Source organism: Protomyctophum parallelum (assembly GCF_964188405.1).
Source record: "Protomyctophum parallelum genome assembly, chromosome: 9".
Taxonomy (NCBI): Eukaryota; Metazoa; Chordata; class Actinopteri; order Myctophiformes; family Myctophidae; genus Protomyctophum; species Protomyctophum parallelum.
In genome coordinates, this window is record NC_139706.1 from 11,980,012 (window position 1) to 11,992,076 (window position 12,065).

General features: G+C 39.7%; 1 protein-coding gene across 1 annotated transcript in view; it reads left to right on the top strand.

The window, feature by feature from the left end:
* LOC310864225 (beta-galactosidase-1-like protein 2) overlaps positions 1-12,065 on the top strand; it is a 31,592-nt gene that overhangs the window by 10,940 nt on the left and 8,587 nt on the right. The window contains 5 exon segments of the mRNA XM_083772826.1: positions 2,620-2,763; positions 4,817-4,897; positions 9,287-9,393; positions 11,687-11,741; positions 11,744-11,832. Coding sequence (XP_083628952.1) covers positions 2,620-2,763; positions 4,817-4,897; positions 9,287-9,393; positions 11,687-11,741; positions 11,744-11,832 — 476 coding nt within the window.

A 12,065-nucleotide genomic window follows, 5' to 3' on the forward strand; every position in this document is an offset into this window, starting at 1 on the left:
TCTGCAATTCACCATATTGTGAATAAATTTCTGAATTTTGCTCCTGTGTTTGGCTCTGCATTTGGGTTCAACTTTCTGCTACCGTGACACATCTACCTGGTGCTTTGTTGTCTTGTTTTGAGACTGGCAGCTTTTATAACCCAAGGCTGATCAGGCCACTGTTAAGGCTGCACTCACACATTCGAAACATGTGTTTGGTCCATGTTCTGTGTTCTGTCTGTGTTTGATGGCCGGCCTCAATGCATTTCCAAAGGGAGTCACATGGTTTGACCAAACAATTGTGTTTGATGGGGGGGATGGTGTCAGAACACAGCCATCAATCACAAATGTTTGGTCAAACCATGTGACCCATTGGAAATGCATTGAGGCGGCCATCAAACACAGACAGAACACAGAACATGGACCAAACACGTGTTTCGAATGTGTGAGTGCAGCACTTCGCTAATCAGACCACAGACGTCATCACTTAAAGTTCATTGCTAATGTGAATAGGCACATAATGGCCTGGGTGCTGTCCATGGTGCTGAAGTACTCCTCCCTTTTAATGTACATTTTTAGCAACAATAATTACATTTCTCAGAAATAGATTAATATTTTGGGACATCTGTGATTTCTTTCTTCATGCCTGCATCATGGCATGGTGGTACACACTCAACTTTGTGCTTTTCATGTCTGTGTTTAATTCGTACTCTATTGCTGCTTTGTGCAGCAATAGGTAGAAAATAACTTACAGAGTACAGTTCACAACATTCCAGTGAAGTCATGTATTGTTGCTGTCAGATAGAAATCTTGTATCTCCATATTTGTTGTTATATCTGTCTTCTATAAATAAATGCCCCATTCTATTGTACTTTGCCAAATGTCAGTGTCACGCAAAAGTATCTAAAATAGCCAATCTACAAGCTTGCATTGTAAGCTTGTACATCTGCTATTTTTGAAAGATTTTGAACATTTCTGAAAATGTTGTCCTATAATAACGCCCAAAACAGGGACGCAAGGTTGAACATGCTTATGTCTGGTTTCATAAACATTAACCAATGAAAGTATTAACATTGTGACTAAATAATAGCTACGATGGCTCCGTGAAAAGTAACGGTTTTGGACATACAAGGCTTCCACCCGACAAAGACGAGATACCACTGTACCACTCGTTATCTGATGGGTGCCACTATTTGCCACTGCCAAGTGCAGGATATTTCGGGCCTAGCATTGTTATATTATATAAATCACTGAACATTTCTATTTCTATTGAAAATGAATTCCTGTCATGCAGTGTACTATTATTATTGTGAGGATTCTTAAGAAATTCAAACACATCCAGCAGAGCCTCAGGCTGCTCTTGTCAATCCCAGAAGTCTTACTTCGCTCTGTATTTTCTCCTCCTCGAGAATGTGTGTGCGTGCGTGCATGCGTACGTGTGTGCGTGCGTGCGTGTGTGCGCACACGTGTATGTGGTGGTGATGGGTTGGGATGGGCTGTGACATGCTGACAAGAGAGATCACACCTCAAGATGTGCTGCAGGAAGCTAGGAAATGAACTCCGGAATGTACAGGCAATTTCCTGTTTACCTAAGTACTGTACTTAAGTACAGTTTTTAGGTATTTGTATACTTTACTTGAGTAATACCAACTTCCAATACTTTAACTTCTACTCTACTACATCTCAGATCCAAATATTGTACGTCTACTCCACTACATTTATTTGAAAACTTTAGTTACTTTGTAGATTTGGATTATTACAAAATATACATTACCCACTTCTATACAGGTACAGACGTACCGTACGTACATACACACACACACACACACACACACACACACACACACATTTTCAAATTCGACACGCGTTCCACACCCCCACAGGGAGTACAGTGACTGGTGTCTAGTAGGTCCCCTCACTTCACACGGTGTGATTCTTTTCTCCTATATTCAGCTAGTGTATTTTTCCGTAATACACAAACATTAAATTCCCATTGACAATGAATGGAGAATTTTACGTCATAGTGTCTGAGGAAATAGGATAGTGTCTATTTTACGTCATGATAATGTACGATGATAAGAGTGCCCCTCACTTCACACGGGTGTGATTTTTTTTTTAATATATATTTTGAATGAAAATTGAAACTTAGGTTTAGTTAGGATTTAAAAGGTCTAAATAGGATGGTTAGTGGCATGCAGAATAATTTAAACCAGTTGATTCACCCCACTCCGAATTGTTATTCACTTGATTGCCCTTGATTCTGATCATTAATGTCAGCCAAATTTGAATACTTAATGATGTCGTGCCACTGCCCACCGCATGTATCCCTGGCTACTTTCTGGTGGGCGGAATTTTTTATGGAAGTAAGGTTTACTCTGTAATGAATTACCATGACCTGTAATATAATGCGAAGGAGAGGTCAGGCCACATTCCAAGTGAAGAAAAATCGAGGGTAATTGGCTTATTTAAGCAAGGTTTCCAGCTGGCAAATATTATTATTCACAGGTCTAAAAGGTGGCCTGTTGGTTCTTATTTCATGCTGTGCTCAGAACTGTTATCTGATATCTCAGTAGTATAACTACTATATCACATTGGTGGTTATACTTTTATGTTATATCCTTCTCTCTCTTTTTTTGACAGACATGGTTGCTGTGGTAACACAGATTCTGAGAATGGACATGTCAATTAACCTTTACATGTTCCACGGAGGGACAAATTTTGGCTTCATGAATGGAGCATTTGCCATCGGAACTCCAGCTCCCAAAGCAATGATTACCAGCTATGGTATGTATGCTCATTAAATCTGACCGTGGCGTGGACACACAGAGAATGGTGTCGGCACTAATGCATTATGGTACTACTGACTGACAAGTATATAGGTTAGGTTATCACAAAGGGCCACTTATGCTAAATTCATTATTATGCAATGCCCTAATGGTTTTGTATAGGCACTTGTCATGTTACTAATACTATACATTGAGTGGCCCCTGTTGACATCGGAAAGTATTTTCTATGAAGAGTTGTTAAAAATGAATGATTCATTAAGACTGTGGAGCATGTACTGTGCAGCATGAGCCTACACAGCAGGGATCTGAAATGAAGCATAACATGCCCAGAATAGGGCATCAGAAAAGAGACTGAAAAAAAACAAACAAAAAAAAACATAGCCAATCTATAAGACTACATGTAATGCATATCTATGTCCAAATTATTAACTTTTCAGAAAACAGTGTTTTTAGAACAACGCAACACTGCCTCATCAAAGTTGGTATAGTGACATTGTCAGATACTTTTTTCCGTCTGAATTCGTCATTCTAATTAATGGGGGTCCAACCTAACTCCACAAGTTGGAGTTGTTAGACTGACAGTTTGAGGATCCATTGGAGTTAGGGGGTTTATTCAGAACATCTTTTTTAAATACTTTTGAGTTTCATTCGTTCAATATTTGTAAAATCCACACACAGACCTAAAGTGTGTTCAATTAGCAATTTATTAAATAAAAACAAAAGCAACTAAAATGGTTTCTGCCCGACAGCGACGATATGTTTTTTTGAAGGTTTTGGAAAAATATATCTCCTAAAACAAGACAAAAATTGTTACAACACAATGCACTGTGAGCTTGTAGATCTGTTAAATGCTAATTGTGAAATGTCTCTAATTCTATAATGGCATGCACACAGTATGGACTCCAGGGTGAAAGTGATTAACTGTCCCCAAAGTGCATGGCTGCCTCCACTGAATGGGTGAATGCAACTCACAGTAAAAATATGGAAAACAACTTTTACATTATTTTCTTGTTGTTGATTTATTTTAGAGTTAAAAGATGTACTGTCTATATGTATATGTTTAAACTATAAAGGGAATATTATTGTGGCCAGTAGATGGTGCTATTGCTCCTTTATGTCGCCTGACCTTAGGCTGCCATGGAATTTGAATACTGAGTGCAAGATAATGAATTCATTACCTAATAAAATGCATGGAAATGTAAATGAAAGCTGGTACAATGGGTTTTATATCCCTCCTCAAGGGTGCTTAACATTGTAATGACCTCATTCCACCAAAGAGAAGGAGGGGGACCATCCCAAGTGATCGTCGTCAGCGGGTTACAACCAACCTCTGTCCTTCAACTGTCTTCATCATGGCTGTGTTTACTTCTCCATCAATATCATCAATATGTCCGTACATGGACAAATGTGTCCGTGGCAAAGACTTGTCTGTGACAATTTTTTGATTATCTGTTTACACGCCATTATAATGTTCTCATTTTGATCATACTGTAAGACCCAATTACGGCATATACTGAATGCCAAGTCTCCAGGTTTTCTTCAGAATTATGTATGACACTAATTTACTACACTATGGCACATTATGAGTCCACTTGTACTAGTGGTTCTCAAACACACTGGGGGTCCATTTGTACACTTGACCCCCAGTGTACAACATGTACACTCCCATTTGTACACTGGACCCCCAGTGTACAAAATGTACACACTCCCATTTGTACACTCTCACAGTCCCAGACCCGTTATGGTCATTCAGGGCTATCTCTTTGCGTTCAGGGTAATATTATTGTCCGCTCATTTTGTATGTCTGGCAAAAATGGAATTTTGACAAAAATGTCTACCACAAGCCAACATGGCGATGACCCGTTCGTTATCCATACTACATATGATCTTACTGTCTTTTTGCTGACCCCCCGCTGATGCTGTCTCAAGATGCTCGACTGGGGTTGTGCAGTGAAAACATCTGCCACAGAAAGGAGACGCCCCACTGGCCACCACCACCCGCCTCTCTCTCTCCCCCGTGCCTGCTGTTCTGATGGCGCATTATCTTTCAGATTACGATGCTCCATTATCCGAGGCTGGGGATTACACCACCAAGTATCATCTTCTGAGGAATTTATTCAGCCGCTTCTGCGGTGAGTGCTGTCACTGTGAGGAGCCCCCTGCATGCTCCTCTCTCTCCACCCCCTTCTACCTGCACAGTCACATTGTTGGTGTTAATTTAACCCTAGAAGAGTGTAAAGAAGGACCCATTGTGTTGGGTGTTTATTATTTATTTAGTCATTTATTTATTTCTTTACAGCATACTGTTTTCAAACTTGTTACTATAGTATTCAATCAATCAATATTCAAACAGATTCACCTTTATCCTCTCATAGTTAAAATAGCACAGAGGAGTTTACTGTGTCTTTCTGTAGGCCTAACCATAGTTGTGTGCAACTACCACACAACCTCCTCTCTCTCTATCTCTCTCTCGCTCACTCTGTCTCTTCCTCTCTGTCTTTGTCTCTCACTTTCTATCCTCCCCTCTTCTTTTCTGGAAGCTAAGAGGAAAATGCAAAGAAATGGCAGATGTTGAACAGTAGTGGGAAAGGGCAGACTAGGCAGTTGTAAAAGCAGTCCATTGTAAAATGTTTTTTGTCTTCTGCCAATGTTTAAAGGGATATTTCACTTCCAAACATGTTTGGGGTCATTATTTTGAACGTCTACTCAGGCTTTTGTGAGCGCCCCAGACAGTTTTTAAGTTGCATAATCTTCAATGAGTCTGTTGTTGAAGGGTAGTTCAGTCCTGTTCCTGGAATGTATGTCATTAGAAAATGTGTTTTTTTTTTAGAATACGCCTCTCTTCCTCTCTTTCTGTCTTTGTCTCCTTCTTCCTATCCTGCTTGGGCTCCTTAAGTACCTATTTTGGCCAAGATGGCTGGCCACATTTTGGGGAACATTTTAGTCTCCACCAGGAGGATAGAAGTGTGTGTGATGTTTGGCAAAATGTTTAGGAAGCTACTCCTGAAAACTTTAGAAGCCAATCAGGATGGATTATGAGAAATCAAACAAACCCGTCTTGATCACATGACTATGGGGATCATGTATACAGATTTGTATACATGATCCAGTGGCATGTCTTACTCGGCATAGTGGGAATGTGCGTGCAAAGTTTCACGGAAATCACACAATGTGTTCATTATTCGCAGCATTTTGTTTGAAACGGAGCACTCCTGCAAAGCCAATCTTAGGCAATCAGGACGGAGTCTGAAAAATCTGAAAGAACAGTTTCGTTGAATGGCTCTAGAGAGACTGTGTACCAATTTGCATGGTATTTGGACAAAACATGTAGGTGTACTGTCAAAAAAAGTGTTTTGCACAAAGTGGCCTTCTTGTGGCGCTATAACAGGCCAATGTGAAAACTTTGGGGCAGAGGTTCAGCTCTGGTATTCAGGGAGTGTGTGTGCAGACTGCAGAGTATGGCTGTGATCAAGCCAACGGTGCCAGAGATTAACTGTTCACAGACGGACACACCGACGGACACACTGACGGAGTGCAAAACATACTCTCTCCCCATGCCTTCGGCCTGGTGGAGACATTAACCAGTTTACTGGCGACGCATGTCTATGTGGGGACAAAAGAGGTGGTCCCAATGTGAAGTTTTTGGACCAAGAGTATGGTTAACGTTAGGGTTAGATCAGTTAGTAGAGTAAAAATTGAATGAATATGGAATATGGAATGAATAAGGGGATATGGAATGAATATACGTCATGGCAATGTTTTACTCAACTTCTCACTAATCATCTTGTTGGGTGTGTAGACTGTTCCCCAGTGCTTTGCGGCCAGGGGTGGAAGCCTTGTGTTTTGTAGGGAGGGACAGCAGAGTAACAATTTGCCCACCATTACAGCAAAAGAAGGTCATTTGAAGACTGGCTTCGAGTGATTAATTTGTCTGCTGAACAAAACAACTACCCGAATAAGAGACATAAACTAAGAAAGAAATAGTTGGGGCAAGCACTGCTTTCAGCTCAGCAGCCGTACACACATGATGACCTAATTCTCTAATCAGATCAGTTTGATTTCTTACCATTGTTTGGCTCTTGAGTTCATATGCATAGTGTGAGTCACTCCCTTCCCTGTAGGCATTACGATATAGAGCAGTGTATTTGCATAATTCAACAGGAATTTAGATCCAGAATGTTTTTGTTCAATGATGACACATGCTCCTAAAATAGCAAATAGAAATGTTACAGTTTAGGATTTGGGACTTTAGGAGTATTTCTTGCATTTCTACAATGACGCTGTCTCGTGGACTTCAGAATTCACCATCAATAGTGTGATTGTAAGCCCTCTGATGTTCATGATTTATTTCATGCTTTTCATTCAGTAATAATACTAGCATATCATTTACATAGCCAAGCTAATAGAAACTGTAGGTTTTCTATTCTTCTAAAGTTAGCATGCTATAATGGCCATTGTTCTCGTGTTAATGAAAACGCCCCCCAAAATGTTTTAATCTTGATACAAAAGCATTTTTCAGTGTGTGTTCCCTTTAGCATTAAATTACAAACCTGTATTTCCATCACAATGACATTAACCTGAAGTGAAAAAACAAAAACATCACAGACATGTGATGAGGTACTGTATGTCTGTGAGGTGACCACCGTTTCGGTGGTCACCTCACAGACGTCACATCATCACCTAAAACTCGAGTATGAATAGGCCTTATTAAGCTTTTTAGTGTTTTGATTGATGAATGTATTAACAGATTGGATAATTACAGTGCATTTCAAGCACAACTCAATACAAAACTGTTAACTGTGGACAACACCATAAACATAAAGCATTACACTTGTTTACAATAGGGCCCTCCATGTTCAATTCATCATAACAAGAAATATACTCTTAAACAGGAAATCATCATAGAGGATAAAAAAGGGGGAAAAAACATATACAGTTAGGGGGGAAAGGGGTGGGTGGGGGATTCATGTTTTACGGGGACCAGTTTCGAATTGCAGCTGTCCGTAGGTGGCCTTTGAGAGCGTTTTTTAAGGATTCAAGGGATTTGCATGTCTTAATGACTATTGGTAGGGCGTTCCACATTTTGGTGGCATAGGAGCGAAAAGAATTTAGTGGTAAGGGGAATCCAGTCAACCCATTCTGCAGGCAGCTGTCAGTGTCTCTGAATGCTCGAACACTGTTGAAACGGGCCCAGAAGGCACTGGCAGAGCACTGTTAACCCTCTAACACCCAGCGTTGCTTTTTAGCAACAATTTTATTTTATTTAATTACTAAATTATTATTATTTTTTTCTGTTCTTTTTTCACCTAAACGTCATCAGTGATGTTCATTGCAATGCCATTTCAATGCCATTGGTCATGATATTTGCATATAAATACCCCCCACAGAGGCTGAAATTCACACAAATTAAAAATGTCTGGACTCTGTGCGATTTTGAACATTTTTTAACCTAAGACTTTTGACCTTTACCCTAATAAAAGTAGGTAAAATAATTGTAATATATGTTTTTTTGTGATCATTAGAATGTCTAGAACATGTTTTATTCATTATTGTGAAAGATATCCCCCAAATGTAAATTATGATTTTTTTATATTATTATATAATTATTATATAATTATTATAAATTTTCCATCAAACTTTATTTTTTTATTTTTTTTAACATATGTTTTAGTGTCAGTCCTAGTAGTACAAAGTAGTAGTAAGGTTGAAATCTATTTTTTGCAAGTAGAAATTAATGCGGGTGTTAGAGGGTTAAACACAATTTTGTGGTTTTGAGAGATGTGTTTATGATTTTGACTGGTTTGCGGGCGCGCCCAGTCACTGGTGGTGTCAAGGTCGACTGTGAATATGAAGTGCTTTTGTATGTGCTTGCTGAGAAAATGAAGCATTTTAGTTTCTCTGCATCAACCCATCATCTGTACACGGGGAGAGTGGGCATGACAGTAATGTTGTTTAGTCAAAGAGCTGTCTGTCTCTCTACTTTTCCTCACCCTTTGTCTTTAACATTCTCTCCACACGTTTCAATGTGTACATGCATGTCGATGTTTATTGTTGTGGATGGAAGTACTTAGCATGCCATTTATCTTCGTTAATTTGTGTTTGATCATGAATGTTTGTGACACAGGGAGCTGCTGACATTTGGATGGGCTGACCAGACAGACAGACCATTAATGTGTCTGTCTATTAAATTATCCCACTAGATCTATATTATTATAATACCTCAGCAGCAGACTGCTTCCGTCTCTCTTTACATTGTTTGCCATGGAAGCAGAATCTTGTTGGCTAATAGAATAATTTTAAAATCAATATGTTGTGTCAAATTATTGATTTTGCTCACAAGTAGCCATATAATAAGCATAACATTGTACAGTGAGGCATCATTATTGGAAATAAAACAACCTTAAGGCAAAGCAGGACCTCTGTTTCATGTCAGGATTTTACAATATTGACCGACTGTACATTAAATTAACTCTTACGTAACTACTGGATAATATCATCTTATTCCCTCCTTGTGTTTCTAGTTGAGCCTCTCCCGGAGCTTCCTTCTGTCCAGGAAAGGAGAGCCTACCAGCCTGTTGTCGTTCTGCAACACCTGTCACTGTGGGACAGCCTGCACTTCACTGACAAGGTCAGCAACAGCCAGACAGTAACAACAGTAGTCTACTGAAAATATTCACATGGCTGCCTTTTTTTGCTTTTACATCATACTATGGGAGGGTGGGTGTGCGACATACGTAGCTGTCGTGTGAATATGGTCAATTGATGGTATATGCAGTATTGTGCACATCCTAAATATAACTTTACCTCAGTTGATGGATCTTCATTTAGTAATGCTTTACTCATCATCAGCAGCAACAATTGGGTGGGGGTACCCTTGAGCACCACATTTCTATGGTGGGCATTTTGTTTTGACTTCATTCTTGTACCAGGGGAAGATAAAAGGCATGATGAAAGAAATGGGGGGGGAAATGGCAATGCACTTTGTTTCCTTTGGTACTGGTTCTAAATCAGTTTTACTGAGCAGCTGCCAGGTGTGAACAGACATGTCTGTTCTGTGGGAATCAGGTGGAGTACATTGATGAAAGATATTATGCTTGTTTAGTTAAAAATAAAAATCACACCCGTGTGAAGTAAGTGATGCAACTCCGTGTGGGGGTCCCTGGGGGTGAAGACCCACAGGAACGCACCCAGGGTGCCGGCCCGATTCCGGCTACCCGAAACCGTTGAGAAATGACAGAGTTGCCGTGTGGGGGTCCCTCTACTGTACCCTGTACTGTACTGTACTGTACTGTACTGTACTGTACTGTACTGTACTGTACTGTACTGTACTGTACTGTACTGTACTGTACTGTACTGTACTGTACTGTACTGTACTGTACTGTACTGTCACTGTACTATACTGGCACACCTGAAATCACCATATATACAGTTAATATGTGTGTGTGTTAGGTTGCGCACAGGTGGTGAAAACAGCCATGCTGTTTTCGTGCTCACACATACCCAGGCAGCCAGCCAAGCAGGAACACACACACACACACACACACACACACACACACATAGTCACTTAAGGAAGTGGTTTGCGCACCACTTAAAAATAAAAAGATGCATGCATGTATGCATGCATGCATCCATGTGTGATTGATATCCTGTCCACTGGCCTAGCTCAGATATGCACATTTACGTTCAAGACAGATGTACTGTAGCATGTAACATGTAAGTAGCTTGCAACATAAAGTATTCACTCACCATTGCAATAATTTGCTTCCCTTCGCAACAATTACTTACCCCCGACCAGGTATTGATTGTTCAGTGGCTACAGAGCGAATGTGAGCATAGCTTAGTTTTCTATTCTGTACAGTATGTGTGTACAGAATGGCAGAATGGGTGTTTCATAGCAGGAATTGTTTATTGTTCTGAAGAGTGTATAATGTACATCTCTAGGGCATTCAGACAGAATTGTTTTGCCCTATATAGAAATAAACTCAAGATGCTCTCCAAGATCACTTTGTTTGAATATCCACTCCAGCCAGATGTATACTTTGTTGTGCATAGAGGTACCCTACTGCAGTGGCAGGTGAGCCAGTAGGGTACAGCAGTGGCAAACATTGGGAGGTCTACTCGGGAATGATGCAAGTTGGAAACTTGAACTAGAAGTGTATACACCCGGTTATGTGTACGTGTTGTCAGAGTACCCGTTCTCACTGTCATTTTTGTTTGTTTTTCCATCCCTGTAGTGTAAGGTGTCACTATTTCAAATTGTGGATATCACATTTTCAAATGAAGTTCTGAAATTGCAAACATAGCCTATTTCTATCTCTCACTAATATTAAATTAAATGATTAAATTAAATACTTCAACCCATGTGGCAGAAAAGAAAGTTAACACAGGGAAGGACAATTCTGGAAGTATTTACATGCAGTACATTTATTTTGATATGGTCCATGTTGACACACCTTAACCCATTTAGGCCTTTTGACCTTTACATTTTTAGACATTTTGTATGTCAGAAATTAGAAGGCATTTCAGGAATTGGCCTTAGTTCTAAATGGGTTAACGAATGCATGCCAAGAACATGTATTCCGTTTTATTCTCCACCCCCCGCCTGTGGCAGAACGTAAAAATCTGTCTTTCCTTAATGTCATTTAATCCAGTAATTAAAAAATATAATATAGGCTATATATATTCTTTTCTTTTTCTCACATGTTCGACTACACCACGTGGTTAGTCAGGGAGCCTTTCTTCTTCTTTAGGTTTTCACGCAATTTTTCTGGCACTGGCGCCACATTTCCCCTAGTGCTTTGTAGACTGGTGCTTTGTAGAAATGACACATATTTTCAAACATCGGATGATCACAGTTGTCAGAATGTCTACAATCATATTGACTGTATGAGTGCTGTTAATACTGTCTTTGTTTGTGGTAGCCTTTTAAGTCAGAGAGGCCCGTGAACATGGAGAATCTTCCTGTCAACAACAACAACGTCAGTCATATGGCTACACCCTGTATGAGACCACCATCACCAGTGGAGGAATCCTCAACTCCAGGAACAACATCAGAGACAGAGCTTTGGTAAAGACAAAATGACTGTTAAACAATACATTATAATAACATAAATAGTATAACAATAAATAACACAGACAATCATGAATGTCTGGAGAATCAATAGAACTAGAAAGGACATACGCCTTTTGTTTATATAATATGGATTTTGATCCAACTTCATTCATTCTTTAATCCTAAGTACACGATTTAAGCTACACAAAGTTCAATTAACGGACGGTGTTGGGGTGGTTCTGAATGTT